Below are 23,951 nucleotides of genomic sequence, written 5' to 3'. Positions count from 1 at the left end.
GCTCAACTATAAGTTTTCTTTTGGATCTTGTTCCCTAAGTTTTTCATCTGTGGTTAACATACTGCTTCCTCCTAAATAAGTTGCTACAATAAATTGAAATTTGTTAGAACACGGAGCAAAATTAAAAGTTAGGTTCCATATATTCAGGCTTCAAGACAAAGGTTTTTTCCTGACCAACTAGGTTTTTTCCTTTCCTTGATAGAAGCTTTTCTAAAACCCAGGGGATTGTGCAGAATATCTTAGGAGATGTAAATGAAAGATGTGATTTTGCATATAGGCTTGTAATGAAAGATATAGTGTTGTAGTGATGGCTAATACAAATTTGCATGTGGTTTGTTTATGTATTTTATTGATATGTTTGTGAGGGTGTGTCAGTAATTTAAATTGTAAGGCAGCAGACCAAACAGGAGAATTTCTTTGAACTTTGAAAGCTTTATTGATTATTTCCTTCCTCCATTCCCTCCCAAATGCAAGTGTCCAAGGGATTAATTCAAGAGGCAGAGGCACAGAGTTTTAGGTTTTGCACTATATAATAGCACAAGTATTGTATTTTATATTATTTTCTCTTAAAACATACAAATATGATACAATACAATTTATTTTAATAAAATGCCAACCAATATAGTACAACAAAATGGATTTAATACATTAGGATGCAATACATTACAACATTAAAATCCCACATGGGAAGGCAGTACCCCCAGTGCCCCCAATGAGTACAGTGTCTCTATGTAATGAAGTAGTCAGTCAGTCCTGCTGATATGTATACATTCTAGTTAGGCGGGCACTGGATTGGTAGCCCAAGGTAAAAGAATAAAAACAATTCCTAAAGTCTTTCCTACCCTCCCAAATCATCCCTTTCCTCCTTCATTGCAAATCCTAGAACAGAAATCAAAAAGAGTTTGGGCATAACTTACACTCTACATCACTGGCTTTGATTATATAGAATGAGCTTTCTCTGACCATTTCCCCCCCTCAATTTAGTGTAGTAAAACTGTGAAAGCAGCTCATGAGAGATTATACTGCTGCAAGAGGTGATACATTACAACGTCTTGATTCCATGTCCTTACATGATTCCTCTTTTTATTCTCGCAGGGAAACTGTCAGGATTAGCTTTCATTGAAGCCATTTAGAAATAAATCTAGGTTAAAAACTCTACTATCGTATAACTTTCATAGCATGTTGAAGTAGAATAACATGGCAGGGATACCATCTGTTAGGAGAAACCGATTTCTTGGTAAATTTTGATTCCCATAGCTTATTATTGGTCTTTTCTCACTTTATACAGAATGAAATCTGAAGGGGGGAAAAAAAAGAGTGCTGAATTGGGTGCTCTGATTTATAAAACCTTCTCCAAACATCATGTGGAACCAACTATTAGCAACCAACCTCTTGCTGCCCCAGCACGTCTTTCTTAGGCTATCTCGCCCCCACAGGCAGACACCTTTTCAGTGGGTCTGTGCATTAGGTGCAATCTGTCAAATAGCTTTTCCTAATTGCAGATGCAGCTGCACATCGAAACCTTCAATTTATGATAACTTTTACATGCTGTATCATTACAATTTTGACATTTTCACACAGTAAAGACCCCAAACACATCAGTGAAACATGACAAGATAATAAAGAACATCATCATATTCCTCTTCAGTATCTTTTACAGTGGCAAGCCAACTTTGACATATCTCGTTTAAAACTCAGATCCAATTTGCTCGGTTGTACTTTTAATAGCTTCACCTAGTGCACTTACTATTTCCCATGCACTAAATATGATAAAATAATCTATCATTGTCCACATCCCTTATTACAGAAAGGAAGTCTGAATCTAGGGCTCACAGCATCCAAATTAATCAACACAGACAAGATTTGGACTTCCCTGACAGGTGTATTGGAAAACAGTGCTAATGTAGAAGAGAACTTTTATTTCAACATAAATGTCATAAAAACTCTCAAAGGCCCTATCCGTATAACACAACCTCAGACAAGAGAAGCAGCAAAAAGGCTGCAGAATAAACACTAGACTCTCAATTAAATACAAGGTTCACACAGACACATCTGAAACAACAAACAGTATTATGATTTTTGTTTCTTTGTACCCATTTGGAAAATTTACTCCTATGTGAAAGGTGTCATTTTTGGCTAGTTTCTAAATGACCAGTTTTGTACAGAAATCAGCCAAGGAATCATATTTTGTCAGTTCCTTCTTTAGATGTTATAGTAATCTATTTTGACATTTTAAATCCGAAGAGTACACTGAAACCATATTTTCAAACCTAAGTGATTGGATGGCAATAGAAAGCGGGTTTCTAAAATAAAACTAAACAAAGTCTGGCTGATCCCTTCAAACTTAGAAAAATCAGAACTAACAGAATATTTCTGCTGGTTAACAATAGCCAAAGTTTGTAGCTCCCACCATGTTCTTCTTTTACTTTTCAATGTTCTGGCCTCAAAGATCTGCCAGATCCCATAAATGGATCATTTCTGTCTTCCATTTGGAGTGGGGACTGAGGAACCAGCCTCACACCCCAACTCCATCTCAATTGTTCTCCATATTAAGCTCTATTGTTTTTTCTCTCCACCCTCTATGCTTCCCCCACTCCACACCCAAAAGAGAAACTAATACAAAAAAAACAAAAACAAAACATAAAATACCCACCCAGTTGTTTTTTCTTTTGGATTAATTATGCAGTGAACAATTAATTGACTCTACAGAATTCTTAAAATCATCTCTTGGAAATGCTGAAAATATTAATATCTTCCTCTTCCCTATGAAAACTGCTTCCATGATTTTAAGAGGAAGCAAGTGGGAAGTTCTCCATGTCCAATTCACTATTTTCCTCCCCACAAATCCTCATATAATTCCATTTGCCTTTTTAGCTTTCGTAAAACTTGAGACCCCAAAGTTCTGTGGTACTGAGGCATCGTTTCCTGAAGGAACACACTGACTTATAATGAACAAAGACGCCAGGCCAAAGAGGTATAGGTAAAATTTCAAGATACAATCGATTATTCTTTCCTCTGGGCTGACAACTTCCAGGTTACTAATTGTTTTCAGAGCATTTGGAGCTCCAGTAAACTGGCATTCTGGGGAAATGCTATTGTTTACTCTTTCACACTTGATAAAAGCAATTCCCACGTGAAAGACAAGTTTAGCCTTGGGACAGAAGCTGTTACCTAAAGGAGGAAACAGTCGGGTGAATTCCCAAGCCTGAAAAGTTGTCATATTGTCACCTCCTATTGAACTGCCTGGCCACTTTGTTTTTCAGCCATGGCTATTCTGGTCATTACAGTTTGTTTTCCCGTAGTTCATGCTACATGTAATGATCAATCATAAATGAAAACAACATAAAAATGCCTATTAAGTTGGTGAAAAAGTCACTTTTTCCTCAAATGCATGCTTAAAATAAGAGATCACAATTTCTCTTGATTTAAAACTGTGAGTATTTTTAAATGACTTTGAGTTTTGCTCCTGTAGTTTTGACTTTTCTTGAGCCACATAAAAATCCTATTAATATTTGCATATGGGGAAAGTGGACTTTTTTCTCATGGACACATTTTTAAATTTACATGTGGAAGAATGCTTTTTAAACCTCTGGTCACAATAGCTTTTATTTCCTTGATAAATTGATTGTGATACACCTTGAATGCCATCATTTTAACATGATCAAGTCCTTTAAAAGAAGAGCCAGGGGACAAAAATATTTTAAATTAATGCATGATCCACTTTCAGGTGCTGTCAGCAGCAGAGACCAGTCAGAGGAAACCCTTGCCTGGCCCAGTCTGCCAGCCACCCAGGGTTGCATGAGATGAGGTGGGGTTGACTTGGTGGGCTTTCACACCACGTATTGTGATACATCTTAACTTAACCATCTCTGAATTACACCAAACCCCTGGAGCCCAATTTGGAAGCCCAGTTTACGATTAACATGCTTATTGTTTAAAAAAAAAAAAAAAAAGGCAACCAAAAGCATTTTCAAATAAATATGCATTATAACTCGCTATTCAGGAGCTATTTACAAATCCAGAGCAGATGAAATAGTTCAAAATAAAACCAAGCAGAGAGGTCCCGACAGTCTCCAATTCAACCGTACTCGTTCTGAGCTGGAAAATTAACTTATGCATGTCCATCTTTGGCAGCAACCAGCATTTGTTTAAATTATTCAGTCTGCACAGCTTTGAAGCTTAAAAATAAAAAGAGGCTGGCATCAAAGTGGAAGGAAAGGATCAGTCCCAAGTTGTTGTTTATCAGGCAGGAGAAGACAGCAAAGAGCAAACAACACAGAATGAAGTGCAGGGATCCTCCAAATCCAAACTTGCACCAGGGTGGTCACAGAGAGCAGACCCCTCGGCCTGAAGGGGGGGCCCACAGGTTGGGACCTTGGGGCCGCGTTATTATGCTTATCATCACCAAACTCATTTTGGGAGGAAGGGCTCCTCTGGGCCTGAAAGTTAGCAACAGTGACAATAAATCAAGATGATATGAGACAACTGTTACTTTTTAATGAGTCCTTTAATGCTTTACATTATTTTGTGTGGTACAATCATTCCTCGTGCTTTTAAATTTGGAGATCCGAGAGAAAACAGCCTTTTTGTTGCAGTGCTCACCTCTAATTGTAACTTCTTTCTTCTGAAGGGTTTCTTCCCCTGTGTATATGTTCCTGGCTCTGCAGGCATAGGTGCCTGAATCTTCTAGGGAAACGTTCTTGATGACGAGATGGAGAGTCACGGAGTACTCTTTAGTGACTGCCGCTTTTTGCTTGCTAATACTGTGGTGCATTGTTCGGTTATTAACTGTCCGCAGCAAAATCCAAGTAATGTCTTTGTACAAGAACTTGTTAACCGTGCACGACAGTTTCAGGTCCTCTCCTTCCGCAGGCATTTTTTCCAAGTGAATGTGAAATCCATTTGCCACATCTATAAGACAAGAATTGAGAACTTCAGTTCATGGGAAATTCAAGGTCTTGTAATGAGACAGTTACTCTATAGGATCTTAAGAGTTGTTGCTACACAGATTCTCCCGGCATCACTATTAAAAGAGTGAGTATTTATCATTTTACTTTGGGGGAATTGATCAAAGGCAGCAGGTAAAGGAACTAACTATGTCCATTCCATCAGGCAGGCAGGAATGCAATTAGTTATTAGGATGGCACATCTTCCTTATTTGCCCAAAGTTGCTCATCAGGGAGGAATGTTTTTTTTTTTTTTTTTTTTTTCCCACCTGGGGATGATCACCATGTTTCCCATTTCTTAATCGTGTAGTACGTGTGATGGTTCATGTGTCACCTTGGCCAGGTGCCCAGTTGTTTGGTCAAGCCAGTACAGGCTGATTGTGACTGTGAGGGTATTTCCTGGACTTAAATCGTCAGCAAGCTGATTGCATCTATGGCTGCTTACATCTACAGTCAACTGAGGAGATGGCCTTCACAAGGCGGGACATAGCTTATCCAATCAGCTGAAGGCTTTGAGAGGAGAAGTGACCACTGCAGCAGTCAGAAGACAGAACTTTCATCTCTACTTTAGCCAGCCAGTCTCTCCCGGGGAGTTCATCGAAAACCTTCCTTGGAGTTGCCAGCTTGCAGCCTGCCCTATGGAATTTGGACTTGGGCATCCCAATTAAGTGAGACAATTTTATAAATTCATAATATTTACAGATATCTCCTGCTGGTTCTGTTTCCCTAGGGAACCCTGACTATAAAACTCCTATAAAATGGGCAAAAGAGTGAAGTAACCTGAGGGCAGTTTACACTAAAAACCAAAGATGTTTTCATGATCAAACATGTCCAAAATAGATTGCTTAGTAGGAGCCACTGGGAGGTCCCAGGCATGTACTTGGAGGCATCAGTCACGCCCAACAGCCCCACGTTAGTCCCAAACCTTTCAGTGAAAAACAAGTGATTTCCCCCATTCCCTACAATTTGATTGATAGTCAGGTACCCTCCTCCTGCCATTCCAAATGACTTTTACTATTCCTTGCTGACATAATGGGCCTGAGAAGAGCTGGTTTACTTGCTCAGATTCACCTTTTGGGTAGTTGGTCTATTCAGACATAAAAAGCAATGATTTCTTTGAAAATGCAGACAGTGAATCTGGAAGTAGGGGCAGAGGCCATGGGAGGGGAAAATAATTTTTTAAAAAAATCAAATTTACCATCACAACTATTTTAAACATTTTCTAAAGGTGACTGTGTCATTAAAACCCACTTTCTCAAATGTCAACTCCCAGCAAACCTGCATCTCCTAAGTGCCTCTAACCAACATCTTGGGAGCTCTAACGCCATGTCATTTAACGTTTGGGCTTAGATTGTCATTTTGGACCAGTTCACCGGAGGATTTTAAATAATCATTGGCTTCTGGCCCTAAACTGACCTCTCCCAGAACCCTCCCATGGCTTGTTACTGGTGGCATATCTGTATTAGAGCAAAGAATTTGGGCCAACATTTTACAAAGTACTTTGAAGATGAAAAGCACTATGTTATGCTATTATTATTATTATCCTTTGCACACAAAGCTATAAAGAAACCTTTAAACCTTAAGGGGACAATAGTCCAAAATTAGATATCACATCAACTCTTTTCCTAAGTCTCACTTTGCTTGTTTTTCTGATTTTTCTGGGCTCTGACTTTATTATAAAGTGTCACGTCTGAAGAAATGCCAAAGTATTCATTTGAAACCTGGGAGCAGTGGGTAACAGTGGCTTATGAAGCTGTCAGTGGCTGGGGAGAGAAGAGACCAGTGGAGGGTTTTCCTGTTTTAAAATGAAAAATCTAAGAATGTGCCAGAAGATGCAGGAGCTGACAGTCGTTTTTAACATAACAATAAGGCATCAGAAATAGCTGTTCTAATTCAGCATCTTTGTGTATTTGGGACATTTTCCAGGCACGAAGAGTAAAACATCAGCCATCAACTTTTACACAGATACCGGAGCAAAAAGTGTTGTGTGCTGGTTGCAATCAAATCAGTTCTTAAAAGACCACAGACTTTCCATCTATGAGGTCTCATCCTGGTAGTTAGAACCTAAGTAACACCATTGAGATCATGTAGAGAGTTTCTATTTACTTTAGTGATTTGAAACTTCCTGTGGAAATAGCTCACAGGTTTCCTGATGGAAGATTTTGTTTATCTTTGCCCAGCACCACCAGGAATCTCAAAATAAAATGCATTTAGTGACATTGGGAAAGCAGGGAGATAAGGGTGTTGTTCCTATCTCGCCCTCAGTGACTGCTAACACACCCACAGTCCTGCTGAGCACCAGCAGAGCAGCAGAACCACACACAGAGGGAAAGAGAAGAAGCCAGACGTTTTGAGGGCTATTTGTTATGTGATATGGGGAAAACTGCCACTGATGCTAATTGGCTCATGTTATCAGATGGCCTCTTAAAAATGATGATATATTTCTTCATATAACCCTCTTGGTATTCTCTTTTGAGCCACAGAAGATGATAAAATGTTCTAACCTTTTTGATGAATTCAGAGGGATTTTCTCCTTCATTCATGTTAATTAAAAAAAAAAAAAAAAAAACCTGAGTACAAAGACAGACCCAAGAAGGAATTGCCTTCTAACTCTCAAAGTGAAGAAATCTTGCCACACTTGTGTCTGTTGCAGAGTCAGTACAATCATCATCATCACCAGCTAAGACTTATCAATCTAGTATACATTATACCCAAGGTACCTTATGATGTGCTGTGGAAAGAACCAGCCCTGGCTCAAAAGGGACATTTAACCTCCAGTAGTTTATTTACAATGGTGCATATTTGGAGGGTGGATGTTTTGGCTACATTGGATCAAACATGTGGGGCTGAGTCCATGAAAGAGACAGACATAGAGATTTAAAAGGATGAAAGGGTGTTTGAAGAATGGAAATAACATTCTTTAAAAAGAAAGTGAGCGGTTACTAGAAAAGTCTGCTTGTTTCAAGTAGATGCGGCAGACAAGTGAGTGCCCGTTTTAGACTCGAGCCAGTGGAAGACTCTAATGGCCACAATTAACCAATTTTCATCCATTTGGAAGGCAGCTCTTCGCTATTACTGTATTTTAAGGAAGGGGTGACATCACTGAAATGAGGCTCAATAAAGATCGAAATCTAGATCTTTTGACTTAGGGCAGCTGCATTTTAGACAGGCAATTTTCAAAGCATTACCCTTGCTGAGTCAAGTCCAAACCCTGCACAAACATCCATTCATTTCTTAGAAAACAGACACGTCAGGCACAACATTCCTAAGAGTATTCAGTTCTCATTTCTAGTGAAAATAAATGTCATGGCAAAGATACGAGAGGAAAAGATAATAAGTAGTTAAAAACAAAAAACTAATGTAAGCAAAATTAATTTATTAGTGATCAAAAAATTTTAGGACTGGTAGAGAATCTTGAATTCAAAGAAAATCTGTTCCAGGCAGTGGGGACTTGACTGACTGAACTTGTGCTCAGGATTAAGGATTAAAGCTCTTGAATTTCCAGAATACTGGAGAATTTAGACAGAATATCTACATTCTTCAAGTACGTGTGTTCAAATTGACTTCTCAGAGCTCCTTTTGGTGGGCAGGGCTTGTAGTAAAGGTTTCAACCACTCCATGGTTATAAACTGTTCTACGTAGGGGGGAAGGGGGGGTGGGATGGGGTGTCTGCCTGAGTTCAGCAAGTGGTCACCTTATCAGCCGGGGCCCTTCTAGCAAAAACAGTAACGCACGTGGACACTTGAGGCAGCAATTAAAACCCCCGTGGGAGAAGCCAGGTGTTGGTATTCTCATTAATTCCGGCCACCCACGAACCTTTCTTGGGAACTCCGAACAATAAGGAAGTGAGCATGATGTTCCCCTCTACTTCAGCACGTCGTCTCCCAGCACCCGGGCAGGAGGGTGCCTGTCCTCGCCTTGCTCAGGCTGTATTTCTCCCCACACCGTGCATGGCCCCCCAGAGCCTGTGGCACCCGCACTTCTGTAGCATGACTTGCTTGCAGCTTGTCAGTAGTTAGACTGTGTGGGCCTCCTCTAGTGCTCCTCTGGGCTCTGAAAATGTCAGTTACACCTGTCCTCTTCTTGCCACCTGTTCTTTCCACCTGTTCTCCCCAACAGCCCCACCCCCACCCCCCATCACCTCAAATCCTGCTTCCTCCTCGGGGCTTAGAGCCGCGCTGTCCCATACAGGAGCCACTAGTCACAGCAGCTTTTGAGAACATGAAATGTGGCCGGAGTGACTGAGGAACTGAAGTGCATTCAATTCATTTTATTTTAGTTTAGTTCATTTAAACATTAAAACTGAAGCACTGTAATAGTTTTTAAGATTGATTACATGTTGAAATGATAATATCTTGGATATATTGGGTTAAACTGAATAGTTATAAAATTAATTTTACTTGTTTCTAGAAACTAGAAAATTCTAAATTACATCTGTGGCTTACATTATATTTCTTTTGGAAGGTGTTGGCTTAGAGAGTAAATTCATCTATCACGTTACTTCCACACATACATTTTGATACGAGTCTATCTATAATTTAACATTTCTTCTTTGTTTCCTTGCTGTTAAGAGCTGTCTTCCTCGACAGCCCTTCAAGTACCCAGTACAAAGGTAAACTGTACTGTTTCATAGTTAGTGCTCATGAAACTTCCACAAACTTGTTGGAATGTTCTGAACACAACAAGAGTTGCTCCATCTTCGTACTCTAAATCAGATGTACAGTGGCTATGGATTTGGACAGTAGCTCAGTGTTTCCAACCAAATGTAAGGACAATTCAAACCCTGGTACATAATTAGTCCAAATCACCCAAGATGGATGAGAAAACCAATTTGTGTGAAATCTCTACCTGCATCCTCATTAAATAAAGCAACCTTATACTCATCCACTCTCTTTCCCTAATGCTAGGGGACAAGCGACTTTACTTGCTCCTCTCGCGGGAAGGGTGGAAGCTGTCATGCTGACCAGACTCCAAAGCCCCTTCCAGCTCCGACATTCTCCGAGAACCTACTCAAAGATTGCCCATGGTGCGGCTTCTCTGGAGCTCGGCTCACTTGCCAGGCAGCCTCCCCATCACATGACAACCCATATATCTCATGATGGTGGACCTGCCTATTTCTTTCTGGAAAACTCTAGGCAACTACTGCAGCCTACTCCATGCACTGCAAAGTTTCCAGAGAGCTGGCAGACTGCCCAGATTTCCTCAGAAATTGTGGGACTGTGGAGCCAGGCAATTGTTTTTATACTTTGAGCTACTTACTTCCTTCCTGTGCCCACGGAGGGACATGGGGGGTGCCATTTGTGTACCTTGGAGGTTTAGGATTTGCAGAGACATTCATATTTAAGGCTAAAATTTTAAAATGCTACTAACAAATAGCACATGAATTCTTAAAGCTCAATTTCAGTTTTCTATAGGAGAACTTTGTTCCCAAAAAGTGGAAATTATTTAAGTTGCAAACAATTAGTTTCTTGGTTAAAAAAACTGCTGTATGTCAGAACCAGGGCAAAGTACCCAAGGGAGTTCAAATGTGAACATGAAAAAAAATGAACAAGACAAGATCCCCAATTCACAATCCAGTGTGGGAGAGGGACATATACAAATGACTCTAAAGGAGAATTCAGGGAAATAACTCTTTCGGAGATCCAGTGATGTTGGAGAATTCTATTCCTGAGAGCAAGGATAAAGGCACTTCAAAGTCTGACAATTCTATGGAATGTTCTTTTATAAAAATCACTCAGGCTGTAAGTGTTCTAAAAGCAAACAAGATTGAGGAGAGACTGAGGTCACCAGGCTGCCTGTGTGGGTTTAGGATGTGTGGCTTACCTGTGATATAAAAGCTTATGTTTCTTCCCGCAGTTCCTACTTTATTGGAAGCCATGCAACTGTAGATTCCAGAAATTCTAGAGTCTGCCACGACCAAGGTGCTAACCGTCTGTAAAAGAAAAGGAAACTTTAGCTCGTCATGGGACAAGGAACTAGCTGAACATCTCTAAGATCCTTCTGGGAGCTGCAGTGATCCAGCTGCCCCATTCATTCAGCAAAAACAGTCATGCACGGGTGCTGGTTACCAGAAGGTTCTCCCCTTGTCGAGCCCCAGCAAGAATGGAAAAATAACAGGAAAGCAGGTCCTCAGGAGACCGGGGGCTATGACATCCGACTCGTATGAGGGTTTCAGGCTTATTTATCTCGTGCTGCTGGCGTAACAATGACAGCCACGAAGCCAACATGCGGGACTGCACGTCCTGCCCTGTGAGGTGGTCAGTTCCACGCCAATGAGAGGAGCAGGCGAGGGCCACAGCCTTCTCTTTTGGGTGACCCGAGATCATGGATCCTGGCTGGTAATGGGAACCTTCCCTGCTGCTTATTTTGTGACGGGCATGCTAACTGAGCAAGGACAGAGGGAGATGGTGGCTGAAATATTTCTTTTATGTGCTGAAAGGATGTGACACGCAGCCCCACGTGGTGCTGAAGGAGCCTAGAGGCTGACAGATTACTAGGATGGTTGTGCACATGCCTGTGGGTGTGTGCCTGTGTGTGTGTGCATGTGTGCAAATTACTAAATTTCTTAGTTCTGTCCATTCCTAATCTAGGAAATGAAGATAGAAGTGATGGCTTGTGTGTGTGCGAGAGGAGCAAATGGAAACGCTGCACTTCCTGCACAACGTCTCTGTAACCCTACAACTGTTCTAAAAAAAAAAATCTAACAAAAGAAGTTATGAATTAATACAACACCATTGTTTCACTAGATTTTAGTGCTGCTGTTTCACAAATTTAGCCTCTGAAGAAACACGAGTAGTCAAGTTTTTGTGAACTTGAAATCACTTTCCAAAACTGTGATTTCTCAAAAAGTAATGAAACAAAGCAAGGAAACAAAAACTTAATAGTTTAAAGACTCACTTGCATTATTGTTTTCTTTTAAAGAAAAAAAATTAGCAACATGAAACAAATTGTTGAGTTCTTAAATTTAACCCAATCTTGCAAAAAAAGTAATACATATGCTTTATGAAAAGAAAATGCAAAAATAGAGTAAGGTTTTCATACTTAAAATAAAAAACAAAAACAAAAATGGTTTATTCAGTTACTTATAAATCTTTGTAGCCTGTCTCTGAGGACAGAAATCACTGACAGGCTTTGAAACTGTGGAGGCTGCATTGGCATTTTGAGACTCACGGGGCTAAAATAACGATTGGGATGAAATGCCACAGCAGACCTTACATGAGGACGGACATAAACTTGACCAACGGTTTGGCCACTGGGAAGTGCAGTAACATTTTCTGAGTTGCTAAGTAAAGTGCTAGAAACTCTACTTATGTTCTCTTATCCTATCCCCATAACTTAAAGTATTTATGTCTTTTATCTACAGATAAGGAAGACCAAAAACATGCTCCTGGTTCTTTTGGCCAACAGCTTCATTGCTCCAACTTCTCTGTAATTTTCACCATGGTATAATGAACCTTACCGCACACTTTCCCGTCTGCTTGTTGGAAGGATCTGTTTGACTGCATCTACTCATGTAATCTCTGTGTATCATAGATATTACTGATATAGAGAGTGGCTACTTTGTTTTGCAGGCATTTATGGAGTACCTATCGAGGCACTGCCCAGTAGTTACAGGGGAGACAGAGATGCCACAATCTCTGCTCTCCACAAACTTGAAGAATGACTTTGTCTTAATATTTTAAAGTGATAGAGAAGACTTTGCATACTCAAGGCTCAAACATAGATTAATCTCTCTTTTGTACAGAAACACTCACACAAAAGCAAACAATCAGTGGAGAACAGTATGAAAGAGAGTTCAAATGTCATTTTCCCTGTTTTGATTCTTAATCTTTACAAGATGTGGTGAATAAAAAAAACTGTGGGTGATCATTTCCTTTTGACTATTGCACCCACCACTTAAGAGTCCATGGAAGAAAATGTTAGTGCTCAGGAGAGAGGCTCATAGGGGCAAGGTGAAAGGACGGTAGAGAGCCTCAAAGAAGACTCTGACTCAGGTGCTGCAAGACAGTTTGCACTGGTTCAGAAACAGGTGGCACCATGGAGACCTCACAGCCCCTCTCACTGCTCGCCCCTCACCTTGAGCACTGCTTTCCTGATGAACTTACTTCTCCAGTGTTTATCTTAATGGGCCCAAGCAGAATCTTAGTTAGAGTCTCAGATTTATTGTTGTCCAATAAATAAATGAAAACCCCATTTCGGGTTGCCCCAAGGATGTTTGAAATTATGGCAGCAACTACTTGCATCTACAAGTTGCAATTTTGGTTTCTATTAAAATTATTCTGATTTCACTGAACTCAAAGCAATTAATAGCAAGGACTTAAGCAAGAACTGGGTTTCATGGCAGGGAGGGGAAAGCCAATTGAGATGCACACACCTGCCATGATTAAGATCTGTGCCGGTGATCTGGAATTGGCTGTAGCCATTTTGTAAGACTGCAGCCAACAGTGGAACAGGTCAGAGTTCTTGTTTAAACAGAGGATGAAATTGAGTTGCCCAAAAGTGAAATGAATCCAGGTCACGCAATGACCTCTAGAGGAACATGGATGCATTCTGAGACCCTGTCCTTCTGTTAACACTCTTTCCTTTGCCTGGAATGACCCTTTCCAGAACGGACACTGACTCCTAGTCAAGACCTGTCCCAGAACTCACCTCTCCAGAATTTCTAGAAGAATTGACACAGAAAAAGATGGGAGTTTACATTATTTCTATCTTGGGCACTTTATGTAAACCCTTGCGATGTGCCAGAGGGCACGTTCAGGCATCGGTTACCTCATCTACCCCTCCCATCTCCCTGGGAGGTGGGTGTCATCTCTGCAGCTCCCCCTTCTGCACCCTCTGCGCTTTAGGGTTTAAGTGACTTCCCCGAATTTCCACAGTGCCACAGGTGGGTCTGGGGAGAATTTATGCCCAGGTTTGCCAGACTCCAGGGCCTGTGTTCTTAGTCTCTATGCTAAAATGCTTCTCGCCTTGAAACTCTTCACATTTAATAACACAAACATATTGGTAGAGTTCTGCCTACTCTTTGAATTGGGCTTTCCTTTAAGACTCCCCCTTCCATCAGCAGGGAAGGGTCACACAAGCTAAATGCTAGTTTGTACAGTGAGACGAGTTTCCTTCTTTGATAGCACTTCACACAGTGCAAACTGTTTTTTTTTTTTTTTTAAACTGATACAATGTTATGTGGTTTGAAAATACGAAAGATGAATGAAAATGTTACTGGGAAACTTTATCAATAAGGTGAAATTTATATCCTATGATAAACTATCTCTGATTTCTAGAGCACTTCTCTATTTCCAGAGGATATATTTTCTAATTATAAATTAAAACATAATTTCATGAAGAATAAAAAAATTGACAAAGTATAAATGTTATAGGGTCAGAAAAAGGGGGCTCAGGTATGAATTGGAGGTCAGTGTAGCCTGGCTGGACTGGAAGGCAATAGCACATGAAGTCTCAAAGCACAAGTCTTCTGCATTAAAAAGGGTATATCTTTTCCCCGATGCTCATAAACAAATACTGTTGTTTTGAGAAAAAATTTCAAAATAGCATACTCGGTTTGGGGTGATAAAAAGTTTTGTTAATGGGAGGTAGTGAATGTAGTTCAATATTGTGAATATAATTAACATCACTGAATTGTAAGATGAAAGTGGTTAAAACGGGAAAAAACAGCATAATAGATGGAGGACCACATGTCAAGCTAATACTGTAAAAGAGCAAGGGTCGTGGATTTGAGTTGTAACAGATGTTTGAAATGACAATCATTTATTTTATAAGTTACCGCAAAAGAAATTCTCAAGGATGTCTGCTTATATTAGTTCTATAAATTGATTTTCAGTATCCATAATTGACAAGAATTAAAAGAGGAAAGAAGAAAAGAAAGAAAGCACAAGTCATAAAATAAAATTATAACATCAGATTTTCCTATCTGCTTAGAGTTCACAGTGCCTCATTACTCCAGACACACACACAAACCTACAACTTTTAAGAAAGTGAACTCTGTGGTTGAATTAATAGTTTGGGATAAGCAACCTTTTGGTAAGGTTTCCAGCCCAGTTTAAGTTTACACTCTTAAAGGATTCATATGTTTTTTTAGCTCTGAGCCCATACTTTTGGGGTGCTTCCCCTTGCCCAGCTAGGACCTCGAGGATCCAGATTTTAGAAACATACATGCAAGTCTATTCTCTGGGCTATTTCGTAAGACCCAGGAACACTCATGAAAACTATAGTCAGGTACAGTAAGTTTGAAGTTTATTCGTATTTCTTCCTTCCTTCCCTTCACTAAGCATTAGTAATTCTGTAGTACAATGTGGGTTGAACCTCGCGGAATAGAATGAATGGGATGATGTGTAACTCAGCTTAATTTCCAGCACCAGTTTTTAAAAAATCTATATATAGAACAGTGATTTTAATCTCGGGATGTTTCTAATATAGCTTCCTGTTAAGCACTTCACGGAGAAATAAAAGTAGATGCGTAAAGGTCATGGAAGAATCTAAAATTAACGTTGGGTGACACATTTGAGCCAATTGATGGGAAAATAGAGTGTGAGAATTAGAAAACATTGGGTGGGGGTGGAGAGGAACGAAACACTGAAGCTGCGATTCTGTGATGATGATTCTGGGTTATTGTTTGTGTCATGGATTTTTCTCATGTACACACATTTCTCCATGTGCCCTCAAAATGATTTCAATGGAAATGTTGCTAAGATGTTGGATTGTCATGATTCTCCAGTTCACAGAATTAATTTTCTAATAAGAATTTCCAGTGTTTTTTTTAAAGCATCTAACACAGGGTTCCTTCTACTTCCTACTCTATTTCTACAAACCCAGTAGTCTGATAGCCCCATTTAAAACAATACGAAAACTCCACATTTGCTGCTGCAACTCCAACTGATGACTCACTCTTCACAAATCTAGGCCAAAACTCACCAATAAGGAAACCGAATTCTATTACCCTCTACACTCTTCCTTGAATTAAACCAAAAATAAAAAATAAAACAAAGAAACAAACAAGTCCCTGAAATTCAACAGGTGCTCCAGCTGGAAGGCTGCTTACCTGACCTGGGCAACACTACGGCTGAGCATGCAAATTCAGTGACTTGGTTTATGATCATCAGAGTCTAAACTGGGACTTTAATTGCCTTTCTGAAGATGTACCGAAAATAAGAATGCTTTTCATTGTGAAGGAAATACCAGTGCAAATAATTCAGAACTAGCAAAACTTCCATCTGTGTCGCCATCATATGAATAATTTTTTTTTTACTCACACAAAAAAGATGTATTAATAGATGCTAAAAGCAAAACTCATAAATGCTCATAAATTCAGGACATGAAGTTAGTAATTTACGTAGAATCTGTGTTACAGTTCTAGCTGCTAACAAGGATGTACACCTGTATAAATTTCAACTTTAGAAAGATATGAAAAGTTTTGAAAGTGCAAACAATTGTTAACTGTTAGTCTTCATTGTATATGATCACAGTCAACATGGGAAATTGCACTAGTGTATATATGACAATCTCTTTTTTAAACTAGTATTTGTAAAGGGCTTTTTCATTATGTTATCTCATGTCCTCCTTTTAACAACAGGTAAGCTAGGTAGGGCAAGTGTCATTAGCTCCATTTTTCAGAGGTGAGAACCCAGTATCAGATTTGTTTGTGGAGATGCAGATAGCAGGTGGCAGTTTGACCAGGGGTCTCCTGAGTTTCAGGTCAGGTTGGCACAAGTGCCAGATGTGTACAGAGACTTATATTTTAAATCTACTGTAAGTTTAAAATTATAGGACAATAAATTAATTTCAAGCCTAAGTGGAGAGAATCAGGGAAGTCATTTTATTTCAGCCAGGTTTTGTTACGCCACTCCTGCCATTTTTAACAGAAATTCTACATGGAGTCAGGTGGCTACTTCAGAGTTCAGGCCAATCAGAAACCTCATCCAGATTTCTCATTTTCTGTTTTATTTTCTACTGCATATTTTTGGGGGGAGGATACCAAAATAGGGCTAGGAGTTAGCACTGAAATTCAGCTCAAGTTCTTGTTTTAGTATCCAAAGGTAATATTCCATCCATCTGACATAGTCAGAAAAAGGTAAAATGTATTGGCATATACCAATGGGATCTTGCCAGTTTTCTAGTACTTTGTGACATCTGACTTGCTGTTAACTGCTAAAACACTTTGAGGCAATTAATATTTTTAAAATGTAGTATCACTCAAATGAAACTTTCAAGTTCACCGAATTTCCTCTTTTCTAAGTTTTCCATTCAAATGCTCTTTCATCAATAGCAGTACATCATGAAATCTTTTGAAGTACTGCCCGTTTGTATTAGAGAAAAGAATTGTAAACCATCTTAAACAACCCAAGTGTTCCATCAACAGATGAATGGATAAATAAAATGTGAGCTGTACATACAGTGGAATATTATTCGGCCATTAAAAGGAATGAAGTTCTGACACAGGCGACTACATGGATGAACCCTGAAGACATCAGGTTGCGCAAAATAAGCCAGACACAAAAGGGCAAATACTGTGGGATCCACTGATAAGAAATAAGCAGAATAAGCAAATTCATAAAGTCAGAAACTAGAATGCAGGTTACCAGGGGCTGAAGGTGAGGAGAATGGGGAGTTAATGGTTAACTGGTACAGAGTTTCTGTTTGGAGTGATGAAAGAGTTTTGGTGATGGAAGATGGGGATGGAGGCACTATTTTGGGTATGTAATTTACACCACTGAATTTTACAATAGAAAGAGTGACGCCTAATGTGAACAGTGGGCTAAAATTAATAGTATAATTACAATAATACTGATTCATGAATTGTAACAAAGGTGCCACACTAATGCAAAATGTTAGTAATAGGGAAAACTGTGTGAGAGAGGAGGGTATATGGAAACTCTGTACTTTCTATAAACCTACAACTGCTCTAAGGAAAAAAAGAAAGAATTGTAAACCACCTTATTTGCTAGAAATGTAAAATTTTTTCCTAAATCCTTAACCTGGAGTGCTGATATTATCATGCAGCCTTTCACCCTTGTAACTACTTCCAGTTTTGGTTTAGTTGACTCTGAGAGCCCTGCGTTTTGGAATAGGATGACTTTGGTTTGAGTTCCTCATTTAGCATTTCTAAGCTGTGTGGCCTCAGGTTAATCATCTTATCTACCCCAGTTTTTCTTATCTTTAAAATGGAGCTTTAACCACCATGGCCTGCCGAAGAATGATTTTCACATTAGCATGTCAAAAAGGTTTACATGATGAAAAGTACAGATGTTATTTACCATTATTGTTATTGTCATATCCTACATGGAGAATGATGCCATCTACTTCGTCATCTTCAAATGCAAAGAGTGCAGCTGAATAAATAGATAATATAAGCATGACTGCAGTCAAGCAGATGGTGAAATCTCTATTATTAACAGTCTCTACTCCAAATCGTGATGGACATGTGTACACAGACATTTCATGGGGTTATTTAATATGTTTTTCTTTTTAAAACTTCACTATCCCTTTGCCTGACAATAGCAGATTTTTTACATATATTCTTCAAGAATTTAACAGAAAAAAAAAAGCTACCAGCTCTGAGATCCAAAGAGATTTGCCTGGTTCAGAGAGTGGTGAGGGAGTAGAGAATGAATGCTAGAAAACTCCAGAAAAGAAGCCTTTCAGACCCTGATTAGGTAAGGGAATCATGATATACCATTTCTTTGTGTTTGCATATCCCAACTTAGTAGGACTTTGCCCTTGCAAAGATGGGAGGAGTGGGCAAGATATTTTGTAAAATGGAAACATTCCATTTTAGCCTTAAGTCTTCTACTAGCTTTTGTTTTTTGGGATCCCCCTTTGTGCAAGTGAGTGATTCTTGGTCTTAGTTACACATTGGAATCACTTGGGCAGCATTTATGACCCTTGGGCCCCATCATGGAGGGAGATTCAGATGTAGTAATAACTGGTAGAGTCTTCTAATTGGCTGCCAGGGTTGAGAACTACTGAAGTGGCCCATTTTGATGTATGAAATGATAGCTCCACCTCTTCCGCTAGGACAGAGTGCTCATTGCTTTGGAACTGATGGTCACTCTCTCAGAAGACAGCAGCTCGAGGGGTCTCAGTGTGACTCTCTAAGAAGACAGATCCCTCACATATGCTCTTTCTTCTCTCTGAATTTTTGTTTTAGTATTTGAATTACTTCTGGTTCCAATAAACCCAGAGATGGGAGGTGATTGTATATTCTTAGAATAAATATCCCAACGTTTATTTTTTACAAACAATACCTTATTCTTTCCTTCTATTACTGCCATGCGCTGCAAGATGCTCTCAATTCTGTTTCCTATGTTGCTGTCAGGATCCAGGATGAAAGACTCTCCATTATTGGAACAAATGTCATACCTATTTAAAAATTAAAAAAAAACAGTAATTCACCACAATGTCACTTTACAGGGTGGTCCCACCAAATGGTGACAGATGAAATGAAAACCACTGACTTGCATAACAAAGTCCCAAATTTCATTTGAATCTTTTTTCCTTAGATTTTTCTTCTATACCCGTCTTCAAAACTTAAAAATAACATGTATGTTTGCCTGATGTTAAAGAAAAACCCACACTACTGTGTTTCCATATGTCCTTCCTATTCAAAATGATAAATATAAAATACAATGCATAACTCAGAAAACTTAATAACTAGGTTTTAATTAATTCTTAGTGGAAGTAATATGCATACACAGAAAAAAATGAAATTATGTTAATGAATGGAAACCTCAAGGAAATAATAGCATTTGCCATCTATAAAAAACTGACTTTCAATCAGAATAGTTGGTTGCAAAGCTAATTTTTTTCCCAGGGATAATTAAATGCATGTGGAAACACACAACATGGGGTGCTTGTTAAATTCAGGCTATTTCTTTTCAAGTTTTGGATATGATGACAAACCCTTTAACTTCCTAGGCCTCAAGTGTTTAATTATAAAATGGGGTTATTGAAGTCATCTTTCATTATGGTTTTTTGTTGTTGTTGTTGTTTTGCCTCTAAAAGTCTATGAAATGTTTCTCTGCTTTTAAACTAGCTGGTAGAGTATCACTTTAAAGAGATTTTGACCTATACCTGGAAGTTGACATGTTCTCTCAAACACATTTTATTAGTAGTAGGTTTCTGTTTTTACATGGCTTAGTGCTCAAATCATCACTGCAAATATTTATTGTGACTTTATTTTGTTTTATATGCACCTTAGGTTCTACATGAATAAAAACCCCTAACAACAAAAAACATGTTATGGCCACTTTTATCAGGACATTGCAATAGTCTCTTCACTGGCCTTGCTGCCATCTGTCTCTTCCCACTCCCATACCTACAAAATTGCTGCCAGATTTATCCCTTCAAAGTTCTTATTTTTAGTGGCATCCTCTTTGCCCAAAAGCTTCCACAACAGTCTCAAAGAAAGCCCAGGCTTCCGCATCCACCATTCAGTGCCATCCACAGTCATTCCCTACCCACTTTTCCGAATCCCTTTTCTGGGTTTGGTTCGTTCAAAAAGCACAGGATCTGAGGACCTAAATTCTCTCCCCACCCTGACTTCTGAGAGCTGTGTGACAAGTCCTCTCTTCTGGGGAGTAAGAACAAAGCCCTATCTGCCTTGCCAACCTCACACGATTACCTGAGGATTGAATGACAATTTACGTGGCGGTGTTTGGTAAGTTAAAGACACTCTAGAAGCCTAACCAGGCCCCCTGCCCTCTGCTGTCTTCATCTTTGCCCACTGAATCCCCACGGATTCCATTCCACCCTTCCCTGGGTGGTATCCCTTCCCCCAAGCCTGCTCTCTAAAAAGTTTATTCTGATCCCTGCTGCCCACTGTGAACTCGCACTTCTCTCCAGGCATGTGCGGCTCATGAGCCTACAGCAATTCCACATTTTGTTTATACAGTAATTCGTATTTTCCTGCCCTGTCCAAATAGGTAGTAAACCGTTCGGGGCCTAGCATTGCATCATGCACATAGCAAGTGCTCAGTAACACTAGTGCAAAAGATTTGCTTTTCTACTATTTATTACAAAATGAATACCGAATCCTTTGAGGTAGAGTTTTATTGAGAGATTTAAATACAGATTTATTTGGGACACAATGCAAGTAGGCAAAGGGATGTTTTAGGTGCCTCAGACAAATCCCCTTGGGCTGTCAAGGCCAGCAGCCCTCAGCAAGCCTAGAAGCGGAAGTGGTGAGTGACCCCGGGAGCCTTCTTCGGTCCCTGCGTCACCCAGTTGCTGATGCTGCTTATTTCTGTTTCTCCCTTTCAGATGCCGTTCTCCAAAGAGGGAGAGCCTCACGTGCAGGAGAGTGTTATTTTTATTATTCCTTGCACTGTGGAACATTTCCTTGAATCATTTTGCATTTTTACTTGCCGGACTAGGATTTTCGGTGAGTGCACAGCTTGTCGGGTTTGGATTGGCACATGTCTTGGGCAGGTTCTGGAGATTTTTAAACCAGGAGGAACTTTAAAGCCCAGTTTCCAGAAAGAAGGAGTGGTCGATCTGAACTTAAATAGCCAAGGGCAGTGCTGACTTCCGTGAGATGAAAGTCAGAGGATAAAGTAAGCGAAGAAAGGTAAGCCAGAGGGACTGCGAGGATCTGACAAAGGTTCTGGGATCCTGCCTCTGTGGTCCTTGTGCTAAGAAGGGACTCCGGGGGTTCGCCTCTCCACAACTGCTGGCTCTGGTCCCCCGTGATGCTCTGGGGAGCACTGCCTGGTGCATCCTCCGGCTGAGCACTCGCCATCTCTGAGTAGCTGCTCAACTCTTCTGCGGCCCCCCTAGGCTGGCGGCCACAGGAGGACAGGGACCCCAGGTCCTGACTCACCCAGGGCTTAGCAAGTCACCAGCACCCCACAAATGTGTAACCAGGCAAACAAGCATATGTGCTGCTTCTAGTAAGTGGTCTGATGTTTCATTTTAATTGCTTATTATTTTCAAACAAACTCATGAGGAGAGAGCATAATGTAATGACCAGCCATAGACTCATCATTCAGAATTAACAGTTGTCAAGCTTTTGCCAAATTTGCTTCATTTCCCCCTTGTTTCTTTTATACTTTTTACTTTTGTGGCATCTTCAAAGGCAAATCCCAGACATTACATCATTTTAACCCTCCATACTTAGGTATACATCCCTGAAAAACATGCTTATTTTCTAATATAGCCACAGTGCCATTATTACCCCTCACAAAATCAGCAATAATTCCATGGTGCTGTCTGCACCTAGTGCACAGATCTCATTTCCCCACATGTTGTAAAAATGTCTTTTTTTTATAGTTAGATTATGAGTTAAAATAAAAAAAGAAGTAATAAAGATTGACCACTCTTTAAGGAATTTCAGCCATTTCTACTAATTGTTCCTTATAATCTTATCAGGTAAAGTAAAGGCATTTTAACCCAATAATTATTGATAAGAAGAGAGTACTGAACCAAAGAGAAATGATACACTCTCTTCTTTATTTGAAACCTTTTAATGATAAAGTTTAAAAATCATTACACGAAAGTCACTTTGCCCTGTTTTTCACTCTCAGTGTATTTTCCCATTTCTAGACTATCCTGTCTACACCTGCCTCCCCGTCTTTTCACGCACACTCCGTGCATGGACGATATCTATAAGGTACACACACACGTGCACACCTATGCTTCACACATGCATGTGGCTTGGCACTGAGACCACAAACAGCTGACGTTCCCTTGTATCTAGAAGAGAAGCCTTTGGATCTCACTCTTTTTACCTCCAAAGCCGTGAAAAAATCAAATAGGGGAGGTCAAAGATCTTAATTTCATACTCTCGGTCTTCAGGAAATGCAAAGAAATATATTAGGGTAAGGCAAGTCTAGGGGTTTCCCAGGAGAAAAGCATTCTGCTGTCCAAGTTCACTTGGGGCTGGTGAGCTCTGCCACCCCCTGCCCAGAACTCCAGCGACAGTTCCCCACTGCACCGGTCCTGGCACCGAAACTTACAACAAGCCCCGCCTCCCCCACCCAGTGAGGAGAGGTTCTCGTGTTTAAACATTTACATTTGGGGGGCTGTGATTTCTTCCCTCTTTGCAATTGGAACCATTAAAAACAGAATGTCACTTAGGAGCCTGGCTATATCACAGCACTTGAAAAGAGATTTGGGGGGAGGGGACTCTGCCTAGGCCTTAAGAATACATCAGGCTCTTAAGGAAGTAGATTGTGCCATGTTTGAAGATGCAAAGATAATCGCTGTGCTGGGAACCGTCTTGAGGGGAGAGGAAGCTGAACAACAAGAGGAAAGCAGCGCTTGCTCCTGATTTCGCACAGGAAGCCCACGGCACCTTCTGCCAGAGCGAGATAAGAAAGCTCCCATGTGCTATTCTGGACAAGGCCACTGTTATCGACGGCCGCGCGCTGCTGTCCTCTCTTTGCTCCAAGCCCCTGTCCCTTTCCTAATGAGCTTCAAGACTCCTGCCTCCATTTGCATACCGCATGCCAAGTACAATAGCATGGAGGTATTTATATCCATTGAGAGGAAAAAAAGAATTTCCGGGGTAAGAGTGTACTCCATGTCATCTCTGCCGACTGCTCTGGAGTCGAAATGAATTACCCTCGGACTAGAGATTGACATGGGTCAATTAAAAGAAAGCCACCAATTTTGTCCCTGACGCACAAAGCTCGGACCCTACATGTGACATGTCAGCCCGTGGAACTCCAATGGGAGCGTGTGTGGAGCCCTCCCTGACGGTCGAGTCGACCAGCCTCTCTCTCCATGCAGAAGGGGAAGACGCCACCTTCCTGACTCGTACATGACATTAGTGACCGCGTGCTTGGGCTGATTTTCCTGCGGTGCTGATGGGTTTGCCCTGTTCCCTCCATACACGTAAATATTTGGTTCTCAGTGAGCAAGGACAGAGGAAGATGGCCTGGGGCCACAGAAAACTGCAAAGTCAACACAAGGTCAAACCCACAGTCGTGACAGTATTAACTTTTGGTTCCAGCCAGCTAGCTAACCAGTAGTAGATTGTGATAATTACAGAAATGT

The 23,951-nt window shown here is 40.3% G+C and overlaps 1 protein-coding gene across 3 annotated transcripts in view; it reads right to left on the bottom strand.

Annotated features, from left to right (window-relative positions):
* Positions 1-23,951, bottom strand: part of FLT1 (fms related receptor tyrosine kinase 1) — a 179,673-nt gene that overhangs the window by 72,955 nt on the left and 82,767 nt on the right. For all 3 annotated transcript variants that reach the window (XM_037799877.1, XM_037799879.1, XM_037799878.1), the window contains 3 exons: positions 19,202-19,316; positions 10,770-10,878; positions 4,603-4,911 (listed from right to left, as the gene is read on the bottom strand). In XM_037799877.1, the coding sequence (XP_037655805.1) occupies positions 4,603-4,911; positions 10,770-10,878; positions 19,202-19,316 (533 nt within the window). The remainder of the gene's footprint in view (positions 1-4,602; positions 4,912-10,769; positions 10,879-19,201; positions 19,317-23,951) is intronic.

This window comes from Choloepus didactylus, chromosome 12, assembly GCF_015220235.1.
Source record: "Choloepus didactylus isolate mChoDid1 chromosome 12, mChoDid1.pri, whole genome shotgun sequence".
Lineage (NCBI taxonomy): Eukaryota > Metazoa > Chordata > Mammalia > Pilosa > Megalonychidae > Choloepus > Choloepus didactylus.
Note: the sequence above shows the minus strand (reverse complement) of the source record. Positions and strands in the feature narration are given on the sequence as shown.